This window comes from Carassius gibelio, chromosome B7, assembly GCF_023724105.1.
Source record: "Carassius gibelio isolate Cgi1373 ecotype wild population from Czech Republic chromosome B7, carGib1.2-hapl.c, whole genome shotgun sequence".
Classification (NCBI taxonomy): Eukaryota; Metazoa; Chordata; class Actinopteri; order Cypriniformes; family Cyprinidae; genus Carassius; species Carassius gibelio.
In genome coordinates, this window is record NC_068402.1 from 13,324,060 (window position 1) to 13,350,720 (window position 26,661).

Consider the following 26,661-nt stretch of genomic DNA (forward strand, 5'->3'; position numbering starts at 1 on the left):
GTTGTCATAGGTCAGTATCAAATGAGTTTGAAATTATTATTTGCAGCACAAATAAGGATTCTTAGGATGTTTTTAAATCCCTAAAACTGTCAGAAAAGGATAAGGCCTAAGAGATTTCTTAACCTGTAATGAAAGGAAAAAAACGCCACCATTAGCAACAACAAAAACAATAACAATTTAAAATACAGATTTTTTTTTCCTGATTATTAAAGGGATGATTAGGTCTCTCTCTCTCTCTCTCTCTCTCTCTCTCTCTCTCTGCCAGACAGCCCCTCCCTACAGTCCACACACACTGTCAGTCACCAAAAATTCACAGTCACCAACCCCCTCACACTCCCCCTCCCTCTCCCCCTCCCTTTCCTCACACAGAGTGGCCAGAGTGAGATCATGTCAGTTGAGAAGTCTGACAGTTTTCACATTTTCTTTTATCCATACAGTGTTGTAAAGTCGTGAAACTATCCATATTTACTCAGAATGACTTGTCTTCTATGTGTACATTTTTTTGAAGTGTTTAGAAGCTGCACTTTAAAACAATAAAAGACATTTACTGGTTCCTTTTTTACTGTTATTTCAAAAAATCACCACGACAAAACCATTTAAGCTATCCAAATTCATTCGCAACTGTTCTGTAAGATAAATTCTTTAAACAGTGGTAAAAGAGGATGTGGTGCTGATCCTTCAAGAGTCACTTAAAACTTATCTGTCCATAAAGCCTATTAAGAATTATTCTTAATATACAGTATTTCACAATACTTCAGCATGTTATTCTAATTAAGTGAGGGTCATTTTATCAGTAAAATACATAAAATACATATTTTTCTTTGAAAGATCTCTATAAATGATTTAAATCATAATCGTTTCTACAATAATTATTTTAAAGTAATCCTATATCTCCATCTAGTGGCCATTATTGGTACTAAGAATTGCGAGCTTGATTTATAAGTTATGATAGTTTTAATTTTATGCTGGCTCCTGAACATAATAAAGCTATGAAACTTATTGTGCTTCCTTCAAATGATGACTTCTACTTATATAAAAAAATATGAAGAGTTGGAATGAAAAATTGTAAAGATATAGTAAAATAACTATTGTATTTTTTTTATGTTACTTTAATAAATCGCTATGGCCACAACATTTAAGGTATCCTAAACCCATTCACAATTTAACATCTTCAGTATATTGGCATCATGTTGAAAAAGTTTGGTGTGAACTACTCTTCTTGGAGGAGTATGAATTCATTTACAGTCTGATTTTATCATAATTCCACAATAACATTTCTGAGTTCTGTATCAATCAGTGTTGTTGTTTGTTTATTTTTATTTTTTTATTTTTCATAGGAAGATAACTGACCCTTTACTCTCCTTTTTAACAAATGTGCTTATAAACCAAGGACAAGCTATTTATAGCTGTATTTATAAACTGCTTACTACTGACTATTAATATTGGGACAAGGCTTTATAAAGCATGAACTGACTATTTACTAATGAGTGCAGTTATTATAAAGTGTTACCAATGCATTTATTAATGTTAACAAATTAGACATTATTTTACAGTGTTATTAAATCCTTTAATGACTTATAAGCATTTGTGAAAGCATCTTAGTCTTGATCTGTGAGCTGAACAGTTTTACGGTTACATCCATGAGATTTTAAAAATGTAGATACATGTCATGTTACAGGATGGAATAGGTCAGTATCAAATGAGTTGAAATTATTATTTGCAGCACAAATAAGTATTTTTAGAATTTTGTTTTTAATTCCTGAAACTGTCAGAAAAGGATAAGGCCTAAGAGATTTCTTAAGCTGTAATGAAAACAGCAATGTTAGCAACAACAACAAAAAATAACAATTTAAAATACTTTTTTTTTCTGGTGATTAAAGAGATGATTAAGTCTCTCTCTCTCTCTCTTTCTCTCTCTCATTGTGTCTGCCACTCAGCTCATGCCCATCCCCCACTCACACACACACACACTCAGTCAGCACGCATACATTCCTCAAACAGAGGGACAGAGTGAGTTGAGATGTCTGACAGTTTTTTTTATTTTCTTTTAATCATACAGTGTTGTAAAGTCATGAAACTATGCATATGTCCTCAGAATGATTTGATCTCTGTATGAATTTTTTGAAGTGTTTGGAAGCTGCAATTTAAAAATACAAGACAATTAATGATTCCCTTTTTACTGTCATTTCAAAAAATCACCACGACAAAACCGTTCAAGCTAACCAAAATCTGTTCGCAATTTAAGTTCCTCGATGTTTTTTCTTCATGTAGACCTAGTTTGGTGTGTATAGTGTACTTCCCCTGTGAGGAGTATTCATTAATTCACAACTGTAAAATCTCAAAAATACACATTCAAATCAAAATAGCCGACTTCCTGTTGATCGTAGCTTATGACTGTGAATTAGAAAGTTGTCCGTCTTGATAAGAACAATTTATGTACCAAGTTTGGTGTCTGTAGCTAAAACTAACCCCCCCACTTTTGACAAAAGGTGGCGCTATAGAGTGCCTCATTCACGCCCTTTTAAAAGCTTTTGCCATTGTCTAGCTATCACTAATACTGATATGTGTTTTGAGTTTCATGTAAATCTGAGCTTGTTGTCTGCCTCAAACTCACCATAACAGAACATTCAAGTTTGACACGTTGCCATAGCAACACTATATCAGATATCAATATCCCCACAACAGATTTTCATCGGCCGTGTTTTGTCATTATTCTGATGAAGTTTTAAGTAAATCGAGTAAAAATAAGATGCTGAATTCAAAGCATTTGGAAAATGACACACTTCCTGCTGCCAGTTGGTGGTGCTATAACGTTGACTCTTAATAGTCACATATATACAATCGGTATCATACAACGAACAAACCCATGAAGTTTGATCAAATTCAGGAAATGTATGTGGATGTTATTAGACATTTCCTGTTTCTCATTTCTCGCCATAAGTTCCACGCCTCGCCACGGGCAAACCGTTCGAGATATCAAAAATCCCCTCGCAATTTTTCATCCTCAATGTCTTGAGATCATGTTCACCGAGTTTCGTGGCGAACGGGTTGAAAACCTCAGAGGAGTATTTCAAATTCCAGAGCATGCTTTTTTTAAACAGCCCTGAATAGCTGACTTCCTGTTGGGCGGAGCCTATGACATAAAGTGTGAAAGTTGTTCGGCTCAATGAGATCTATAAGTGTACTGAGTTTCATATAAATACATGCAAGTGTGTGTGAGCTATGGTTCAAGATTTCTGACTGTGTTCCAGGGGGCGCTGTAGAGCCCCTGTGCCACGCCCGGGTCCCAGCCTCTGCGGCGTCCTGATGGCCGCAGATTCCAATGTGTGTGCCAATTTTCAAGAGTTTTTGAGCATGTTAAGGCCCCCCAAAACCCCCGGAAGGTTTAATAAAAAATAAAAATAATAATAAATATAGCTGCAAGCAGCGATGGCGGGCTCAAGCCACCAATGCCATCGCCACCCCGGTGGCATCAGGTAAATTGTGCCCAGCGGGCACATGCATTCCCAATATCCCTCTGGCAGTGAGGTTTTAAAGGGTATGGCGGTTAAAGGGTTAATCCGAATCATCTAGACTTTAAAATCACATTCACAGAACAATATATATATATATATATATATATATATATATATATATATATATATATATATATATATATATATATATATATATATATATATATATTTAGTAACACTTTACAATAAGATTTCATTTATAAACATTATGTTAACATGAACAATATTTATATAGCATTCATTCATGTCATTTAATATTCCAAACTTAAACATTAAAACATTGTTTTATTGTGATTTTTTTTCCAAGCACATTTTACCAATTCCAAGCCATATCAATCTTAATAACTACCATTATTTTTTATTTAATTATTTATGAGTGCTATACAATATTCCAGGAAAGCTGGAAGAGAAAAACTCCTTATATTCATGTGCAGAATCATTAGGCATGTTTTCTTTTACAGATGAAATGCGCTAAAAAAGAGTTTTAACTCAAACGTTTTTAACTCAAAGTCGAAAATTATGAAATACCCATGAGAAATATCAAACACAAATGCAATACAGAAATGGATAAGTTAAGATTTGACCATTGTACAAAAATGCTGACTGGGTCATGAGGTCAGAAAAGAAGAAGAAAAAAAAAAAACAGGTCAAGAAGAACTGACAAAAATAATTGCAAAATAATTAGGAATTAATGTGAAGATTAATTTTTAGTAAATTCTGCAAGACAGACTTTCAGGAAAGGAGGTGGAATAAAAATGAGCTCCTAAATCTTAACCCCGGATTCAGGAAAATATATTCCTCAAACCATCGGACAAGAGGAGGTGGTGCTGGTCCTTCACGAGTCACTCTAATCTGTTCATAAAGCCTATATATAAAGTCTTAATATATAGTATTTCACAATACTTCATGGTATTCTAATTAAATCATTTTTTGGAATCTTTGATTTCTCAGAGCCTGACACATTGTAATTCTGAGACTCCAGGAAAGTGGCAGTTCTGTAAAATGTTGGCACTGGAGACTAAATGCTCCCTGATAGTTTCACAACTAATTCACTTAACACACACACACACACACACACACACACACATTACCCACAGTGACAGAGGGACAGAGTGACATCAGATGTATGATAGTTTTTTAATTTTCTATCATCCATATAGTGTTGTATAGTCATGAAACTATGCATATTTCCTCAGAATGACTTGTCTTCTATGTGTAAATTTTTTTTAAGTGTTTAGAAGCTGCACTTAAAAAAATAAAAGACATTTACTGGTTACTTTTTTACTAATATTTTAAAAAATCACCACGACAAAACCATTCAAGCCATTCAAAATTCATCCGCACCTGTACTGTAAGATACATTCTTTAAACTGGTAAAAGAGGATGTAGTGCTGATCCTTCAAGTCACTCAAAACGTATCTGTCCATAAAGCCTATAAAGAATTATTCTTAATATACAGTTCACAATACTTCAGCTTGTTATTCTAATTAAGTGAATGTCATTTTATCAGTAAAATACATAAAATTCATATTATTTTTCTTTGAAAGATTTCTATAAATGATTTAAATCATACTTGTTTCTACAATAATTATTTAAAAGTAATCCTATAGCTCCATCTGGTGGCCATTATTGGTACTAAGAATTGCAAGCTTGATTTATATGTTATGATAGTTTTAAATTTATGCTGGCTCTTGAAAATGATAAAGCTATGAAACTTACTGTGCTTCCTTCAAATGATGACTTCTACGTATATAAAAAATTATGAAGAGTTGGAATTAAAAATTTTAAAGATATAGTAAAATTACTATTGTATTTTTTTTATGTTACTTTAATAAATCGCTATGGCCACACCATTTAAGGTATCCTAAACCCATTCGCAATTTAACATCTTCAGTATATGGCTTCATGTTAAAACAGTTTGGTGTGAACTACTTGTGTCTTCTTGGAGGAGAATTAATTCATTTACAGGCTGAGTTTATCATAAATCCACAATAACATTTATGAGTTCTGTATCAATCAGTGTTGTTGTTTGTTTATTTTTTATTTATTTTTTTCATAGGAAGATAACTGACCCTTTACTCTCCTTTTTAATAAATGTGCTTATAAACCAAGAACAAGCTATTTATAGCTGTATTTATAAACTGCTTACTACTGACTATTAATATTGGGACAAGGCTTTATGAAGCATGAACTGACTATTTACTAATGAGTGCAGTTATTATAAAGTGTTATCAATGCATTTGCTAATCTTAACAAATTAGACATTATTTTACAGTGTTATCAAATCCCTTAAATGATTTGTAAGTGTTTTGTAATGATTTTATTGACCTAAAAGCATTTGTGAAAGTTCTGCTTGCATTAGAGCTTAGTCTTGATCTGTGAGCTGAACAGATTTACTGTTACATCCATGAGATTATGTAAATTCAAATAAATATCATGTCACAGGATGTCAGAGGTCAGTATCAAATTAGTTTGAAATTATTATTTGCAGCACAAATAAGGTTTTTTAGGATTTTTAAAAATCCCTAAAACTGTCAGAAAAGGATAAGGCCTAAGATTTCTATGTGAGTGGCTAAATTTGTTTGTTTTTATAACTATAATGCATAAACTATGAAACTATACAAAATGTATAAAAAAGTACAAGTTATTCTTTTCCAATGTTTTTAATTTATTTAATTTTTTTTTTTTTTTTTTTTTTTTTTTTTTTTTTTTTTTGGATTTACATTTTAAAAAATTAGCCTACGGCGATCATTCTAAACATCTTGAATAAAACCTGTCAATATTTATTATAGACCACTGTAACTGTGTATAATCTAACAAACAAGTTTATTATGAAAATAAAAGTGTACACCAGATAAATTGGACGATAAAGAAATTGCTAACAATAGTAGGCTATAATAGAGCATGTTTTAGGTTTTTAGGCGTTTAGATGCAGAAATGGACAAATCAAATGTAAAATAAAATGTAATTGATTTAATTAAATATAGATTAAGTCTTGTTAGAGCAAAATAATAAATAAATACGTACACACATTAAAAAAGCAGCCAAGATGAATGAGTTTAATTTTTTTATATAGATTAAAATTGAAGACAGAAGCAGCTGGTATATGCGGTCACTTAATATTAAAATCCAGTAGATCCACTTCAGATTTAATTCTCAACAGTTTATGTTCACGTGGCTGTTTTCGTTTATATTAGCCAAGCTATTATGTATTTTGAAATAATCTTGTCCGTGATGTGTTCGTTCTTACGACGAAAGGCAGAATCCTGCAGCTCGAGAGATATATGTTATTCTGCCAGTCGCGCTTTCAAATAGTCTTGCACACTTAAACGGGTCACAAACACCTGCATTTAGCTCGTGTTGTGTTATAATGGATGTATTGTGTGCATTTATGGCAATAATTTATTTTAAAAAGCTCTTAAACAAGAATAAATTCGTTTGTTTTGAGCTCTGAGACACTGTGCGCGCTGATCGGAGGCAGTGATTTCAGATAGGCAGCCGCAAATATTTCATTTTCACACAAACAGTTCAAAAACATCTTAATTTAGCTCTTGGTGTGCTCTAATTGGTGAATTGTGTGATATCGCTGCAATACTTTATTTTTAATAGCTATAAAACAAGAATAAACTCGTTTTTTCTGAGCTCATCATTCCACACGCTCCTGCTCAGAGCGGTGATTCATCTCTCGTGTTTCTCACGTATCACTGACCACACATCAATTATTAATGAGCCCTGACCTGATAATAATCATATATGTTGGTTTAGCTTGTCACTGTGAATTAAATCCAAGTATTTATTTGTATTTTAACCGATTTAAAATCGAAACCAAAAGACAGTCTCCTCCCTTTTTTAGTCCGGTAACTGAACCTGTAGGGGCGCTATTTCTCTCAGACAATGGAAGTCTAAGCACACACACTCAAACAGATGGACAGAGTGAGATGAGATGTCTGACAGTTTTTTAATTTTCTGTTATCCATACAGTGTTGTAAAGTCATGAAACTATGCATATTTACTCAGAATAACTTTTTTTTCTGTATGAAAAAAGGTTTTGAAGTGTTTGGAATTTAAAAATGCAGGAAAATTAATAATTCCATCTTTATTGTCATTTAAAAAAATCACCATGACAAAACCATCCAAGCTATCCAAAACCCATTCACAATTTAAGTTCCTCAATGTTTTTTCAACATGTAGACCAAGTTTGGTGTGTATAGTGTTACTCTCCTCTGAGCAGTATGCATTAATTCACGGCTAAATGTAAAAAATAATCCACATTCAAATCAAAATAGCCGACTTCCTGTTGGTCGTAGCTGATGACTGTGAATTAGAAAGTTGTCCGTCTTGATAAGAACAATTTTTGTACTGAGTTTGGTGTCTGTAGCTAAAACTAACCCCCCCACTTTTGACAAAAGGTGGCGCTATAGAGTGCCTATTCCACGCCCTCTTATGAACTTTTGCCAGTGTCTAGCTGTCACTAATACTGATATGTGTTCTGAGTTTGATGAAATTCTAAGCATGTTATATGCCTCAAAATCACCTGAGAAGTATTCCAGTTTGACATGTTACCACGGCAACAATTTTTTAGATATCAATATCCCCCTTGCAGATTTATATCAGCTGTGTTTTAACATTATTCTGATGAAGTTTGAAGCAAATCGAGTAATAATAAGATGCTGAATTCAAATCATTTTGAAAATGACACACTTCCTTCTGCCAGTTGGTGGCGCTATAACTTTGACTCCTAATAGTCACATATATGCGATCGACATCATACAACGAATAATCTGATGAAGTTTGATTAAAATCAGGAAATGTATGTGGATGGTATTAGACACTTCCTGTTTCTAATTTCTCGCCATAATTTCAACGCCTCGCCACGAGCAAACCGTTCGAGATATCAAAAATCCCCTGGCAATTTTTCATCCCCAGTGTCTTGAGATCATGTTGACCGAGTTTGGCGGCAATCGAGAAAAAAACCTATGACAAGTATTTCAAATTCCAGAGCATGCGCTTTTTACATAACTCTAAATAGCTGACTTCCTGTTGGGTGGAGCCTATGACATGCAATACGAAAGTTGTTCGGCACGATGAGATCTATATGTGTACTGAGTTTCATATGAATATGTGCAAGTATGTGTGAGCTATACATCAACATTTCTGACTGTGTTCCAGGGGGCGCCGTAGAGCCCCTGTGCCACGCCCGGGTCCCAGCCTCTGCAGGCTCCTAAAGGCCACAGATTCCAAAGTGTGCGCAAATTTTCAAGAGTTTTTGAGTATGTTAAGGACCCCCAAAGCCCCCACAACTTTGACGAAAAATTTGAATACTAAACCCTAAATAGCCAACTTCCTGTTGGGCGGAGCCTATGATATGCAATACAAAAGTTGTTTGGATTGATGAGATTTATATGTGTACCGAGTTTCATACGTCTACGAGCAAGAATGTATGATATATGGCCCTCCATATTCCAGGGGGCGCTGTAGAGCCCCTGTGCCACGCCCGTGTATCAGTCTCTGCCCGGCCCTAATGGCCGCAGGTTCCAATCTGTGTGCCAATTTTCAAGACTTTTTAAGCACGTTAAGGGCCCCAAAAGCCCCCGAGACGTTGGAAAAAAATAATAATAATAATAATAATAATAAAAAATAATCCTAAGGAAAACAATAGGCCTCTCGCCCTTTGGGCTTGAGCCCTAATAATAATAACAAGAATAATCCTTAGAAGAACAATAGGGCTCTTCGCCCCTTCGGGCTTGAGCCCTAATAACAAGAATAATCCTTAGAAGAACAATAGGGCTCTTCGCCCCTTCGGGCTTGAGCCCTAATAATGAATATAAAATAATCTAAATTTGTATATATAGATGGAATGGAGAAAAAAGGGGTGTGTTAACATGGTTCAATAAACTATTGTACCAAAATATGAAGGAAAAACTCACATAGCATTATCCCACTGACTGTTTTTAAAGATATTTTGATTTGGTAAAACCACTTGTAAAGTCTTTGTTCGCCCCACACACACCTGCCTGCACGTACAGCACCTCAGCAGGCCATATTGAGCGATGCGCTCCACATACAGAGCACTGTGATTTGCTCTGGGGTTAACTATGCTGTGGCTCTCTCAGTAAAAACACAAGTAGATCTTGTCCTCCTTTCCAGTGACCCAGAAATCAATAGAATACAGCAGCATGGGATTCTCATTCTGCCAGGTGGCTTAGAAAGTGCGTGTGTGTGCTTTTCATTCTTCTGAGTCCTCTTATGCTGTTACTATCTTTTAAGGTCTTATCTTTCGTATCATTATGGCTGAACCATTGACACTAAAAAAAGTATGAATCTCCATGTATGTGAGCATACGTGCTTCCACTCTAAAACAAATATACTGTTTGGCTGCTCATGGGATGGGGGAGGTACATTATGAATGAGATTTATCTAGCTACTTGATTATCCTCTTAAATTATTAATGGATTCTGCTGCTTCCCTTTGGCTTCCACCCCCCTCGATCTCCCTAGACTCTCTCTCTCTTTGTTCCTCACTGTTATGGCCATAGAGAGGTTTATATGAGCTCTCTGTGTGTGTGTAGAGAAATGGGAGAAGGTCCGAACACTAAGTAGATCATACTGGGTTAGTTATCACCTAGAGATATGCGCAAGTACTTGACTTTACTGTTGAAGTGGTTGTGTCACACCATACTACTATATGTTGCCAATGTTAAGCACAAACTCTTGCATTTTACAAAAAACAATTCCCAAGTGTGATCCATAGGCACCCTTATTAATTTGATTTGAGTTTGTTTTGTCTTTGTTTTCCTTCGTTGACTGGTACAGTATATGGGTTTTGGAACAGCACATACCAGGAACTGCCTCTGTTTGGATTCCTCATCATACCTTGTCTGACCACAAGATCAACTTAGACAAATACCTGGATACAGCAGACATTGTCAGTGTTAGTTTGTCTTATCTGATTTAAATACTTGAGGCTGTGGTTTCCGGATCCTAATCGGGGCACAGCTCCTAGTGGCGTTTTTTTTTTTTCATGATGGTAGATGTAAAGAGATATTTCCATGGCTTTCATAGTAGGCTATAAAAAATTATGCTTTAATGTTTGTGCTAATGTGTATATATATGTGAGGCAGAGCCAATAGTAATATAGTTGTGATATAAAATGGATCAAACACTGTTCTCTTGAGTCATAGTGGGGCACTTTTTACAACTTTGTAGTACTATGCAAACTCTATGAGCTACAATAGACTCCCATGGCAGTAAAATAATAATACTAGGAGAAAACAAACACTATATGTGGGCAATTCACCTTCTGTTAGCAACAAAATGTTCTTTGTTGGTCATGGGGTGTTTTATTTGGTGAGTAGATATGACTTGGGCTCCCCATCACAGTCCCTTGTGTTTTGACGAGAACTGAAGCACTGTGTCCCATTGTATTATTGTCTAGGAAGGTACACTGCTGTATTTTCATAACTTGATAAGTTACCAGCTCTATGTGACCTGAGTTCTCTCTCTAAAAAGTGGAAATCTTTACTTTGATCCAGGCGTATTGAAGATAGCTCAGAATCTGTTTTCTTTGTAGCCCTTCATAATGCTAACAGCACCTTTTGTCTTAAGCAGAAGTATAGTAGAAATTATAGGACTTTCACAAATTGCCTTTTTGGGCAACAATCGTTATTTCCGAGAGCTTTGTTTTGCTTGACTGCAGTGCAAAGAAAAAAATACAGGACAGAAGTTTCTGCGTATCAGTGAATGTAGAGTACAATCAAAAGACCATTATCTCTATATAGCTATAGCCCTAATTAATATTCATGAGGCCAATAAGGTGTATGATACACTTCCAAAGCACACACAAACACACTTTTTTATATTGATTCTGTGTCAAAGTGTACATAACAAAAAATGGTAATGATGATTTGGTTTTGTTATCTGGAGCTTGGTGTCAATACATCTGTTCTCTTCCAGGAGCTGGCAGATTTGCGGCACGTCCACTCCAAGGTTAAAAAACAGTACCAGGAGAAGATGGCCGAGCTAGCACATGCCAACCGGCGTGTGGAGCAGCACGAGACGGAAGTGAAGAAGCTCCGACTGAGGGTGGAGGAACTAAAGAAAGAGCTGGGCCAGGCTGAAGATGAGGTGAACCGAGGCATTCACTCAAAATTATGTTCATCAATGCTTTGAGTGTGTTCTGTGGTTTGTTGTTGTACTTTTATTCAAATCTACTACAGGCCTCCAAAACTAAAGTTTTTCAATCTAATACAGGGCTCAGTATTTTTTTAACCATAGTTTATCATTTTATATTATATTATATTATATTATATTATATTATATTATATTATATTATATTATATTATATTATATTATATTATATTATATTATATTATATTATATAGTTTATTTTAATATTTGATATTTAAAGTGATTCATTTTTAAAAAATTTAAAATTATATAGATATAGATATAAAATAAGCTTTGCAAATGATAGCACACAGTTATTTGATTTCATAATTTTCAGCCGATTCTTCCTGTCTCTGGACTGTCAGAGGTTCACAATTCACAATTGTGATCATCAGCTAGATAAGATTTGGATTAGTGACATAGAATCAGTTAGTGCTGGGTGATATAACGGTTCACAAGGGAAACCGGTTTAAGTTATGCACACGGTATGAATTTGACTAGTGGTTAGAGAACTATTAATAACTAGGCTAATAAACCAACGCTAACGAGGAACGCAAAGAGAAGAAGATAGTGTGAAAGTCAGAGCAAGATTACTGTTCACCGCGTGCAAAATATTAGAAGAAGGTCCTAAATGCTGAATTGGGGTGGGGGTTTTATATTAATTTATATCTGAGGGAAACTGATTTTCTTCAGAAAAGTTAAGATGTTTTTTCCTTTTCATCTTACCTCCATATAATGCCCATCTGCTGTTTCTGTTTCGTGCAGATACGTTTTAATAAGCATATATTCACAAAGTGATGGTCAGACCATTGTTTTTTCTTTTAAGTTTTGAGATTATACAATCTAATTTACATAAAAAACTGCTCATATTATAATGTTGCATGTTTTTTTTGTTTTTTTTTGTGATCTGCTTACAGTTTCATGTAATCTGATTCATATAAAGGCACAGTAAGTGACAAACTATGAAACTACCAGAATCCTAAAGAAACCATGATATAGATTTTTGGTCAAACCTCCCAGCTCTATGATCAATGAGTGTAAGCTATAGTGAAGACACAGCAGCGTCAAATGGCTCTTTCACACTAGACAAGGTCTGCTTATCATCCTTAATTTTGATCCCCAAAATATGTGTTTGTTTCAGTTGGATGAGGCTCATAATCAGACCAGAAAGCTACAGAGGTCCTTGGATGAGCAGGTGGAGCAGACAGAGAACCTACAAGTTCAGCTAGAGCATCTACAATCCAGGTAACCAGATAAATACATGCGCACCCAAGGACTCGGCAGTCTCTCTTTAAACGGTGCGATATGTTTGAGAATAGTGTTCAGTTCAGATCTCTTTTGATCAGTAATGAATACAGGATAAGCTTTTCTGTTATCATGAATAAGATGGCAGGTTTATAGTGTAAACTGTCAACGATTCTCTCAGCCTTTTTTCTCTTTCAGTCTCGCTCTCTCATTATTCTGCCTGCATTCAGGCTTGTACCTACCCACAGCCAATCCCAGACTGCCTGGCTGTGGGTTACCGTAGTAACAGGGAGACTTGAAGCAGTGTTGTGGGCTCAGCTCCCCCCACAGTGACAGGCATGGAGGTGTTTACAGGGACTTTGATGGAAAGCTTCTAATGATGAAGACATTCACACGGCATAATTCCTCCAGTTCACACATTTGAGGATACATATGATTAAATTATGAGATTGTCGTGAAGACACAAGTCATTTATCTGAAATATGCAGCCTTGCAGATTTTTTGTTCTTCACATTGGATTTGTGCAAAGTTATCTTTTCTTTATGGGTGTTGGAAGAGATGTCAGTTGGATTCTGTCCAGACTGTTGAGTAGAAAATAACTGACTTTGTGAGATACAATGTAATTGTAATGTAGAGGTGCTTGCCTGTGCATGATATTAAGGTGTTTGGGTGGCCTTTAGAGCATTGCTATCTGGTTTACTAGGGCATTCTGTGTGGTCACTTACTGGTACGTCTTAAAAGAGCTTACCCCCATGTCTCTGTGATGTTCTTGTCTTTGTATATGAATATGTCCTTTTGTCAGTAAAAGAAATGTACCATTGATTTTATTGTCTGCCAGATGAAATGCTAATCCTGAATTGGGATTTTTTTCTAAACAGTTAAATTATAAATGTACTTGTACTTTTAAGTATGGAGGAATATTCACTGCAATTTTCAAAAGGAACTGCAAATAGTATTTTTCAGTTGCGTTTCTGTGTGTTGATGTGTAAATTGCAATCTAATTGCAGTTGCAAATCTCACATTACCGTTTGAATTTTTCTCTTTCTTGTACGCACAATAACTGGCACATTTCAAATGAAAAAGCAAAGTCCATTTGCAACTGTATTTCCCATATCTTACGAGTTATGAGCCTGCCATATTATTAGCAATATTAATTACCACATTAGATTTTTCAATCTCTCTGCGCCATGCATGTAACCTGCCAAAACTCAAATGGAATCGCAATTCCTTTTGCATTTGCATTTCTACACTGAAAGCTGTCAATCAGTGTGAGGGGAGGGACTGTACTATTGGTGTGTTTGAATTAGGATGTGACGTCACTCAAAGAACGACCATGCTGAATGGTTTGGTTATTGGCGGTAATCGTTAAAGTCTCCACTAAAGGTAGCTGCTAATCAGTTCATGCCTGTCAACAAACAGACAACCTTCTTGGCACAATACACAATTTTGTCTTTTTTACCCCAAATGCAGTGATTATCCCCTGCTAACAGTGGGAGCAACAATAGTTCAGTATTACTCAAACACTTTTCACCTGTCTCAACATCTCTCACTGTTTGATGCAAGTGAGTAAACAGACCATGCGATTGACCATATGCACAGAGATCTATTTACAACTTCCGGATAAAGATAAACCAGCTAGTAATCTTCTGGTGAAGCTCATTTTATATGTGCTATATATAGGTAGAGACTCTCCTCTCCTGCCTCATTCTTATCAGAAGCTCAGAAACCAAATAATTGCAACCCTGTAAATAATGATAGCACAATAAATGTACAGTTTCATGTCATTAAACAACGTATAATTTTATATGCAGTGTCTGGTAATCCCAGGAAAGTACCCAGACACGTAAATGTACATTTAAATGCTGACAAATAAACACTATCGTAACTGTTAAGGCAGTTAGGGGAATCTCTTAAACAAAATCTTAATGGTATTCTCGATAATAAATATCTTACTTTCAGGATTTTCAGGCCTAGGATTTTTCATGTCTTGCTTTTTTGATTTATTATAAAATAAATATTATTTAAAAAAAATGGTACTTTTTCGGACTGAATTATAAAGTATAGCAAGTGCAGGAAGTCACAAAGTCACTTGTCATTTATAAAAAATAAATGAATAAAGCCAGACAGCAGCTTATAATGCTGAATTATTTAAATACCTTAAATAAATAAGCTGGTGTAACAATTAAATAATGCACTCAATTTTTTGAAATGTTCAGATTTCATTTTCATTTTAATATTTCGCATTTGTCATTCCTGAAATTGTATACGTGGACGTTTGGTCCTCTTAGAGAAAACTTTTCTCCAAATTATGATTGGATTATGTAGAAAAACCGAACAAAGGGCTGTAACAGAAATGAGTCGAACCAGACAAATTAAAGAGTCTATCAAAGCGATGTTTGAAACACGAGAGCCGAATTCTTCAAGAAGTCATAAATCAGTTCTAGTGCCACAAGAACCAAGCAAGATGACCAACCAACTTGTTCACACAACAGCTTTCAACATTAACACCACTGGAACAATTATTTACAATTTCAATTCAAAGAAGAGAAATTTGGTGCCAAATGTGTTGTTCGTAATGGAAATGCAACGCTGGACATCACATGTAAACCCATGTTTCCCCCCTAAGGGGGGGAAGGGCTTTAAACCTCTGTCTTCACAGAACATTCCTTTGTCGGAGAATGGCAAAGAAACTTCTTTTGTACAGATATATGGACCAGAATGAACTCAAAAACACTTAAAAATGAATCAGTCCATCGCTTCACTCCATATTCGTTTATGTGTAACCCACACATTTGACTATCATGTTATAATCACTTATTGTGTATGTTTTTTTTTATAACTATGGCATAGCTTAACGATTTGTAATTGTGTTTGGTATGTCTGTGATCCAATCTGCTTGCTTGAATTAGTTCAGACAATAATTTATTTGTCCCATGTATCGTATTCGTGTTATAGGAATCATGTCCAAAATTAGACCCTGCCAGAGCAAGAAAATTTGGACCACATGCTTGGTAAGATAAACAAATGATTTATGATACCCCCGAGCCAAGACAATATCTGATTGGTCAAGACAACATTTGAGGTGTGGCCAACAGGCCACTTTAAATACTTTGGACACCATGAAATCTTGGTTTTAGTCGGCTTTTAGTCTGCTTTTTAGTCTCTGCTATTAGTCATGCCTGCTCTTAGCTTTTAGCTTGTAGCTTTGCTACCTAGCTTTAGCTTTTAGCTTCTAGCCATGCTGTGTAGTCGTCATTGTTCTTTGAGCGCGGTTCTGCGTGCTTCAGCCTGCACGCCTGCTGCTACTTAGCCACGATGAGAAGGAACACAACCTAGTCTCTTCAAACTTTATTTCTTTTCTTTTCCGTTTGAGAAACTCATCTTTCCCTAACTTTCGATCTTCCTGCAACTTGTATGAATGTGTGAGTGTATGCGTTTGTGTTAGATTAGTTTATATGTCTTAGATTTATCTAATAAAGCCTTATTCATATTGAAAAGAGAAGTATCTTGTGTTTTGTGCTTACAAGTTAATGTCTTAAACTGCAGATCTTGTTACTGTGCTAATTGATAGTGTTTCACTATAGTTTGGATATTAGTATCCAGCGCAGATTATATGTTAAACGGTTCGTTCACTGAATCGCAGGGCGTCTAAGTGACCAGCCGTGAAAGTGATTCTGTTCAAATTCCCTTTAAAATCTTAAATGATTCCCTTTGAGCTAAATTGACCTGTTTCCCTTACAGGGCGCTACCCTTAAGGAGAGTACAGTTGACAGGAAAGGACTGAGCTAGCTTATATCAAACCAGGAAGTAATCGTGCATATGATCAATTCTACAATTATTACAGTACATTTTATTCCTTTCTTTCAATCTGTAATGGTACGGAAGTACCACAGTAGTGGTAACGTTGAACAGTCCCTCCAGGATTTCACGATTATTTTGGTATTTTTTGTTTTTTTTCTCCGATCAAAATTACTAAAATGAAAAAAATTTGTTGCGGGTTTTCTCAAAATTTGCAGTAGTTCTTATTGTTTTGCAGTGAAAATATACCCAAACTAGTAACGCAGATTCATTCAGCTTTCAGTTTGTTTATCCAATGTAGATCTTGTAAATCGGTCCTGATGAGAACGCAAGGCCTTTTTTGATTGCATGCGCATTGCGATGACGTCACGGGGCGCTTCTAAGCCCAAATTATGCAGAAATTTTGTGACAATTACGAACATGTGCAATCTTTTGCGAAAATTGAGGAGTTTGCGATAAATTCAGCGATAGACTGGTTGAAGGCGAGCGACTGTAGTGCTCTAGTTCGTTTATAGCCTAAGTTTAGAAAATACTTAAGTCGTCTTTTTAAATTCTTATTTGATGTTTACATAGTCTTTTTACTTTTTAGATGTACTTAAGCTTAGGGATTTGAAAAAAAAAAAAAAAACTACCGTATTTTCCGGACTATAAGTCACACTTTTTTTCATAGTTTGGCTGGTCCTGTGACTTATAGTCAGGTGCGACTTATTTATCAAAATTAATTTATAGTCAGGTGCGACTTATAGTCCGAAAAATACGGTAACCCCAAGTTTGAGCAATAACAATTCTATTCATATTCTGTTTGCTCAAAAACTTGTAGCACTCTGCTGGGAATAAAGGTTGCTCACTATGCTGTCAGCAAGTCCCATACATCACAGTGAAAGTGAAGGAGTTGAAGAAAGGCTGTAAGAACAATCAGACCGCCCCTCTGAGAGTTGGGCCAGGGTTCAGCACTATCGGAACAGGCCATGGGTGGAGAGGGCGACAGATGGAGCTGAGCGCTTGTCCAAGTTGTCATGGAGACAGAGGATGGTCTAGAGGCTGATTTGGAGTAAGGGTTTGTCAAGGTGACAGGAGAAGGCTGGAAATGACAGTATTAAGGAACTGATAGCGCTTCAGTCGCTGAGTTGACTTGGAGTTCATACCCGCCGTATCTGATGCCACAGGAAGTTCTGAGTCGCATCTTTTCCCAGCTGGCTCTGACTCTGCCCAGTTTATGCCCTGGAGCCAGAATACCATGAAGAACAATATCTGCCGTGGACATAGTGGACACGCAGAAGAGGATCAGATCTCATGATTGAGGTTGGCTCCTCTAACAGGGTGAACTCACCCGGCGTCCTGCTCGCAGCAGCTCTGTCTGTCTGTTAGTCTCGCAGCATGAGATGGCAGCTCTGCTCAGCCCACCGGCAGCATCATTTGGCACCCCCACTGTGCCTATTTGCTTCTTTCTTCATTGGAAAACTGTGAACTCACAGTCTCTGATCTGGTTCACTCGTTGTTGTTCTCTCAACTCGTTGTTGTTGTCGCCCTTGTTCTAATTCTCTCTTTTTATTCATGGATCTTTCTCTCTCACTCTCTCTAGATAGTAATTGACTGTATGTCCTTCAGTCTATAATCATAAACGTGGTGCGTAAATCGATGATAGCAGACAATGCTCCGAAGCACTACAGAAAGTGGAGTAGCCTGCCAGGTCTGCATGCACACCCAGTCGTGTCACTTATGCCATATGTGTTAAACTTTTTGTTGCCTGTGTATGTTGTTTGTAACCCTTGTGGTCCGTTTGGAGTTTGAAATACCACAGGTCTCTTCAAGTAGCTTAAACAATGTTCATTACTTAGTGAGAGTTCATTTGTAAATGCTAATTCTGTTATCATTTACTAACCCTAATGTCATTCTAATTAAAAAATCCTTTTTTCTGTGGAACACAAAAGATATGTTATTAGCCAAACGGATTCAGTGATCACTGATTTGACCATTTGTATAAGAAAAAACAAAAACAGTGAGAAATTTCTTAGAATATCTTATTTTATGTTCCACAGAAGTCGTACAGGTTTGTAATGACATGAGGGTAAGCAAAATGATGACAGAATTTGCAGTTTTGGGTGACCTGTCGCTTTAACATTGCAGTATGAGGTTGATCTCTTATGGCTTTTCTTATGGCTGGTAGTAAATTTAAACTTTACTGTAGGCCCGGTTTCATAGACAGGGCTTAGACTAAAACAGGATTAGGCCATAGTTCAATTAAGACATTTAAGTAATTTTAATTAACATGCTTTAGGAAAAACCATTACTGGTGTGCATCTTGAGACAAAACAAAGGCATATTTTCAGTTGAAACAGCTCGGATTTACATTTAATCTGGGACTAGGTTTATGTCTTGTCAAGTCAAGTCAAATCACCTTTATTTATATAGCGCTTTAAACAAAAAAGATTGCGTGAAAGCAACTGAACAACATTAATTAGGAAAATATTTTGTCTTTAAAGCAAAATGACAGTTAAAGGCAGTTCATCATTGAATTCAGCGATGTAATCATCTCAGTTCAGTTTAAATAGTATCTGTGAAATTGTTTGCAATCAAGTCAATGATATCGCTATAAATGAAGTGTTTGTCTGTGAAACCAGGGGATAATGTGAAATAAAGCATTCCCCATGAATTTTTTTTTTTTACATAAAATTTGTTATGTATATTAAGAAAAAAATTAATATACTTAGATTTATATAGTTACAATACCCTCCTGCCATTAGTCTGTGGATTTCTTTTAATGCATTTTTCTATTGTTTTGGTGATGTAAAACTGACTAAAAGAGAGAGTGTCACTTCTCAGAATAAGTCAACTTTCTGAAATGTGCATGTCCACTTTGATACAATAAAAAGGTACAATAATATATGCCCATTCGGTTTTAATTAGGTCATTAAATTCAACATGAAATGGCCTTTATGAACCATTTTACATCAATAATGTGAAGTATTTTCTGGTGAAATGGGACGTGAAAAAAAAAAAAAAAAAGGTGCCGCTTAACTGCAATAAAGTGGTATATATTAGGTATTAAGATGGAAACTTTTGAAAGACAAATTGGTTTGATAAAGTTAGTTGCAATTTACAGTGGTAACAAGGAAGTATTTAAAGAAAAGAAATGGGGTCAAATTTAATTTTGTGTAAAATAATGTTTTTCTAAAGTACAATTAATATTTTTGACATGTACAGTGTGTACATGTAGCAGCATGTGAGAGTTAAGCAGGGTTTGTTAACATCACAGAGGTCAGGGGTGGGATACAGATGAAAGCGTGTGTGTGTGATAGTGTTAATTCTCTGTAAAGCACTTTGTAGACCTGATAGCTTGAAAGCTCTGAGGAATGTGCCAGATATGGTTCTCTGTGGAGGAATGAGCTAGACGGAGGCATGGTGATGGGGCTTTGCGTGAGAGCGATCTGATCTAGAGACCTGATGGTATGCTTCTGTGCGGCTTTAATGTAGCTCACCAGTTGTGTTCTTATCGGAGTTTCCAGACATTAAAAGACAAGCTCTTAAAGCACACCTCCACTGACTGACAGGCAACTCATCAGCTCTGTGAGGGAATGTATTTCTGCATTATTATGTACTAGCATGTGGGGGAGGAGAAGAGGGAGATATATTAATAAATATATCAAACAAAGGATAATGAAAATGTCTTTGGTGTAGAAGGGGATTATCATGCATGTGACATTGGTGTTGTGATTTCACGGTTGCTGTGTCTGATTGACATGTTCTTTATTGGACATGTCTCAGTGCCAGTAACGTCGGGGTAGAACAAGTACATAGCCGCTTAACCATTGGTCACTTTGGGTTTCCTTTGGTTATTAAGTGCAGAAGTCAACTCCATACTTTAATCTTATTGAAATTGAAAGTGACATTCAGCCAAGTATGGTGACCCATACTCAGAATTTATGCTCTGCATTTAACCCATCCGAAATGCACACACACAGAGCAGTGAACACACACACACACACACACTGTGAGCACACAACCGGAGCAGTGGGCAGCCATTTATGCTGCGGCGCCCGGGGAGCAGTTGGGGGTTCGATGCCTTGCTCAAGGGCACCTAAGTCGTGGTATTGAAGGTGGAGAGAGAGCTGTTCATGCACTCCCCCCACCCACAATTCCGTCCGGCACGAGACTCGAACTCACAACCCTTCGATTGGGAGTCCGACTCTCTAACCATTAGGCCACGGCTTCCCCAATCACGATTTATCCCCTAATCATGGTGTAGCATTTTACAGGATAGATAATATCATGCCAGAGGGTCTAAATTTATTCTTTGGTCCATGATAAAATTGAAAAATAATTCACAGCTCAGGAATTGCAAATGGTTAATTGACATGAATAGTTAAACAGTGACAGTATGTATGTATATATATATATATATATATATATATATATATATATATATATATATATATATATATATATATATATATATATATATATATATATATATATATATATATATATATATATATTAGTCACATGGCATTTCCATCTCTGGCAATGAGCTTTGAAAAAACACAATAATAAAAAAATGAGAGAAGAATATGTATATTTCATTTCTAAATTTTAAATAATTATCTCCATGTTGTTTGTCCCTCAGCCAAATGCTAAAATATTCACTGTCAGATGAAGCCTGAAGACATGAGTCAGTGTGTGGGCTCAACAAAAAATCTTTTTTGTTTCGCTGTTTGTGTGTGTGTCTGTATTTATGATCTCTAGTGTAAATTGCAGCCTTGTTAAGCTTTGGACTCAAAAGCTTTAGCCTCTGTGAGTGAGGCCCTGTGGTCAAAACAGTGCAATGTGTAATTTAGCAGTGTTTAGTGTTTCCTGGCAGTAGGTCCCTCTTCTGTGGAGGATCCTGGGCCCTTATATGCACTTATTTGCCCCTAAGAGACAAGAAGCTTTTCATCTGTTCAGTTATGCAAACGCTAATAATATAGTGAGTCATCGGCTGTTCAAAGACAAGAGGAGGGGTTTTTCTCTCCCTTCTTTTCTAGCATCAACCTCTTGTGCTTTTTCTGTAGTTTTTGTTGTTGTGATTGTTTTACCATTCCTATTTACACTGCCAGCACTTCAATAGCCAGGAAATGTTTTACTGACACAAAAGAATAGAGACACAAAGCAGAATGAGAGAGACTGAAAGAAAAAGGATGGGCATGAAAAAAATCGAAGGAACGGAAAGGGTGTTGTCATTAAGAACGGTGTGTACCGATGACCAGCTGTTTGTGTTCACCGTTTTAATACCCTCAAATATTCCGATATCTTGTGAATCATTGTGAAAACAAAGATGTATTCTATTCAATTTCCCACTGGTTACTCATTCCTAGGTCTTTAGCATTTGCACAGATAAAGAGAGCAACTCTGTTTTAACATTACATATAAAGATTTTGCCAGTGTTTGTTTTCTTTTGCAGCATTGACTTAAGCAAGCTAAACTGATGCATTGTATTTATCTATTAGCATGTATTAATATTGTTTGTCAGTGGTTGTCATGCCAGCAGTGATGGAGGATGTAGTTACTTTGATTCCCAGAACTCCAGCTGTTTTTGATTTCTTGTTCCTGTTCTAATAGATGTAACCAAGAATCAGCCAAAATCTTTCATTGTTTAGAATTACTTTAAGTGCTTAAGCTGCATTTAAAATGTATGAACTGTATTAAGAGAAATAATCTAATATGAAATCAACAGTGACAAATGATGCTAGACTTTTTCTGCTCTCTGCTATCATTCTTTTTTTGTGTGTGTAACTTTTGTGAAATTGACTTGACATTTAAGTGTGGCTTAGGTCCACAATCCACATATATACTTTTTGATGGTTTCTCATTCTTTCTCTCTTTCCTTTTCCCTTTTTTTCTTTATTTCCATATTATTTATATGTTTATTTATGTCTATTTTTGGGGTAAGGCTAAGGCGTCAGCAGAATCCGGGCCTCTTTGGCAAGATGAGGACATCAGCTTCATCCCGTTTTGTGCCAGAGGACGCAGACGCCCCCCCTAGCGACCCAGATGAAGATGAGGAAGAAGAACTGCAGCTCCAGATCCCCTAAACTGTTCGCTTCAGACCTGGGAATGTACGAAAGACTCAAAGATCGCACCCAAACATTTCACCTTCCCCTTCATTTCATCTATTAGCTGAATACATAAGAGGACTCACACTTCACAACCTTCGACAGACAGATAAACACAATGATTTTTCAGTAGTTTGAAGGGCCAATACAGTGCTTTAAACTAAAATCTGCGTGTATCTCCACCACTTTTATTGCTGGTTATAGTCCAAGATGGCACATAGATGATCAATATAAAGATACACATGGTTCATAGACCATTGTTAGACCAAGTTATTGAAAACCTATTACCTTTGAGGGTCATATGAGCACTAAAAAGCCCCTTTGATGCTCCTAGAATGCACATGGTATTATGATAAGTGTACAGATGCATTTGAACACAGTTCAAGCCTGAAAAAAGCCAATTGTAACTTGTTCAAGTTTTTAAACCATGATATACCCTGGAAATAAATTAACAAGGTCTGGACACATCACATTATCTGATCTGCAAAAGCACCCATGCGTCCACACAGTACCTTTGTGTTTCTGCTTCATGTACTGTTTACATGCGTGTTCCATGCCTCCTCTTTTTTTAAATTGCCTGCATTATAATTTTTTCTTGTCACCCTTTCATTTCAATTGTTCCCTTTTGCTCTTCCCATTCATTTAGATTTCTTATTTAATCTTTTGTCAACCCTCCCACACACCCCCATCCCTTAATGCCAACTCCCATCAATATTCAAAACAACCCATTCAGAACATGATGATTATGTTTCCTGTGTCTGGGGAACATTTCATTTCTGCTGGGTTGTTAATGAAGAGGCAGACAACTGCTTTGTTTTTTGACAGTAGTTCTGTTTTAATTGTCCCAAAGTTTTTTCTTGGTGACCACATAAATGTGTTTCTGTCTTTGCAGTGGAGGTCTTGTTTTATATAGGTAGTGGGGTGGGGTGTGTGTGTGTGTGGGGGGGGGGGGGGGTTCATGGGTAGTTTGTGAACGAACAGGTTGGTATCTTATTAAGTATATACAAGAATAATTACTTTCCCTTTTTGCATTTCAACCCGTTGAAAGGGACCAGTGCATTTAAGAAATGTTCTGTTAAACAGATTTTAAAGCAATATTGAACTGTCTACATCTGCAATGGGGACCAATATTGACTCCTCTTCAACTGGGACATGTGTTCTGGTCATATTAAAGTATTTATCAGATGTTTGTTTGTTTTTACTTAAGTGGCCTGTATTACAGTTTTTGTATTTGTATTTTACCTCTATAAATGTTAAGTGTATATACAGTAAATATTGGCTGTGTGACTGTTATTTAGTGTCAAATGTGTGTGATTTAATCAACATTGAGTTTGATTGTGTGTAAAGCAGAACATAAAGGAAGTTTGTCAAAAAAAAAAAAAAAAAAACATTCTGCAAATCTCAGAAGATATTTCAAATAAAGGTTTTGTACATATAATCTAAGTCAGTGGTGTTCAAAACATCTTTCAATGTATGGACATAACATCAAGATATTCTTTAAAATATATTTTGTGTTTCACAAATGCATACATGTTTGGAACAACATAGTGAATAAATGACAATTTTTCCATTTTACTTTAAAGTCACCATTAAATTAAAATAAACTATTACTTTTTATGCAATATTGCAGTGTTTTGTTTTTTCAAAAATGTTTTATGGAATATTGCAATTTATTATGCATCTATGCCCAATTAAAAAAAATATATATATATATGTCCTTGTCGTTAATCAAAAACCCTCACATGAGATTAGAAATTGGCAATCAATCCAACCAACTCCAAATGTACGAAATCATCTCTGGTCCTACAATTTTTTTATTTTATATATATATATATATATATTTATATTTGTTTGTTTGTTTGTTTGAAAAGACACCTCATAACACTAAAGAAAAGACAATCATGATTTTGTTTCTAAAATCTCACAGCTGACTGCACCTTTCTAGGGATGCTTGCCTCTTGGTGACATCTTCATAATAACAATCTCTTAAAAGCATTCTCATACACTTCGAGAATGTGTGCCGTGTTCAAAATGATAATTAATTACAATGCAGGCAGTGTTATGCTTGAATTGGTCTTCTTTCAGACATGACCCCAGGACAGTTATCTTTCTTTACATGTCTCTGTGTTCTTCGTGGTTTGTAATGTGTTGATTTAGCTTAGCTTAGCTGGTTATTGTTGAGAGGATTCAGATCCTTCAGTCCAACCTCACGCCAGTTTCGTCAGCTTTTTAAGTGGTTTATTCAGGAGAACATGATTTATATAGCTGAGCAGACTCCAAACAGATTTATTTTTACTTTGCAGAAGACATTTACACACTGCTGTTTGCAGATGCAGTCAGAAGGTCAATGCGCCAGTGCACCGAAGCATAACGTGCCAGAAACCAAAGTCCCTAGAGACCTGTTATTTTGTGTGTTTAAATATATGTTTAAACTGCATCAGGTTTTGTTCTGCTTCAATGGATATTTTGGCTATTACTGAGGCTTTGAGCAACTTCCTGGGCCATTATAATGATGATAGTGCAGAGACCGAGCAACTCTAGCATCCAATGGCCAACATGATGTACCTCTTCATATATTTTATTCCCTATTTTCCCTTTTCTTACCTTGTTTAACTTCTAAAATCTTCACTTAAGCTCATTTCCAGTAACTCTCTGTCTCCTCCACCCATGTATGACGGATGCTGACAGAGTCTTTCCGTGCCACTGAAGGAGAAGAGACGAGGTGTTAACTTTTTTGCTACCTAATGTAGTGTGTCCTCAGTTCTACCTGCACTTATGGTTAATGTAGCAAGTCATAATCTGAAGCAGGCATAGACTAAAATAACATCCTTACTCCTTCCCGGCTCCTTTAACGGCCTCCAATTATCCACATCTCAAACCTGTCGAGGAATAAGCGCTTCTGTGGAAGCACACTTCAATATTGACATCTGGAGACCTTGAGTGTGACAGCTCAGAAGTGTGCATGCGACGAGAACGGTATGGTAATATCTATAGAGATGAACAAGGTTTCCCCACCTAGAGTTTAGAACATACTTATAGTTCTGCTTTACCACATTGACACTTAGTATAGACTGTCAGCAGGCTGTGGAGGGAACTGTGCTGAATGTCATGAAATACAGCTTTGTAGTACATAAGCTGTCTTTGTCTAGCTCTGCCCTCCTCCATGTAATATTTGGTCGTACTGCTTATATGTAATTACCAGAATTAAGAAAATGACAATCTTTTTAAATGTATATTTTAATGCATCTTTTCTGAAGAAAATGTGAGTGGTGCTTGGGATACTCACTAGGGCTGTAGTACTCGAGTCCGGTCTTGGACTCGAGTCCGGACTCGAGACATTTTTCTGTCGTCTCGGACTTGTCTCGGACTCGTTGAATTTGATCTCGGACTTGTCTCGGACTTGGCCATTGGACTCGCCAAGTCTTCTAGTTGGTCTCGACCGAGTCCAGCAAAAAAATAAAATAAAAAATTTCTCCTTAAAAAACCAAACCACATTTGCATGATGTCGCGACTGAAAACGTGTGGAAAACGCTAGGCGCGCCGCTCTCCTTATTTCCAAAGCACTCTGTAGCCTGCGCTCGCGCTCCAGTGGCGTCTGCTGTTGCTGGGCAACCATGACCCGCTCTCCATGATGACGCAGAAGTTTCAGCAAAGAATAAATGGAATTCCAGCACTTAAAATCACTTGCAGTAGCTCTGCTAATAGATTCATTTAAAAAATGGCTATCCTTGTACAACTATGATCATCTGTTTCTCCATCTTGCCTTAGCTTTCAGTATTGTTCCGGGAAAGGATATGCATGACCAGTGGTGCACTTACTGCAACCTGAAAAGTTTAGATGTTTCTAATT

The 26,661-nt window shown here is 36.3% G+C and overlaps 1 protein-coding gene across 2 annotated transcripts in view; it reads left to right on the plus strand.

Moving 5' to 3' along the window:
• Nucleotides 1-24,436, plus strand: part of LOC127961818 (coiled-coil domain-containing protein 102A) — an 85,458-nt gene extending 61,022 nt beyond the window's left edge. For both annotated transcript variants that reach the window (XM_052561090.1, XM_052561091.1), the window contains 3 exons: nucleotides 11,468-11,638; nucleotides 12,822-12,925; nucleotides 22,650-24,436. In XM_052561090.1, coding sequence (XP_052417050.1) covers nucleotides 11,468-11,638; nucleotides 12,822-12,925; nucleotides 22,650-22,791 — 417 coding nt within the window. In that variant the 3' untranslated portion in view covers nucleotides 22,792-24,436. The remainder of the gene's footprint in view (nucleotides 1-11,467; nucleotides 11,639-12,821; nucleotides 12,926-22,649) is intronic.
• Nucleotides 24,437-26,661: the final 2,225 nt, after the last annotated feature.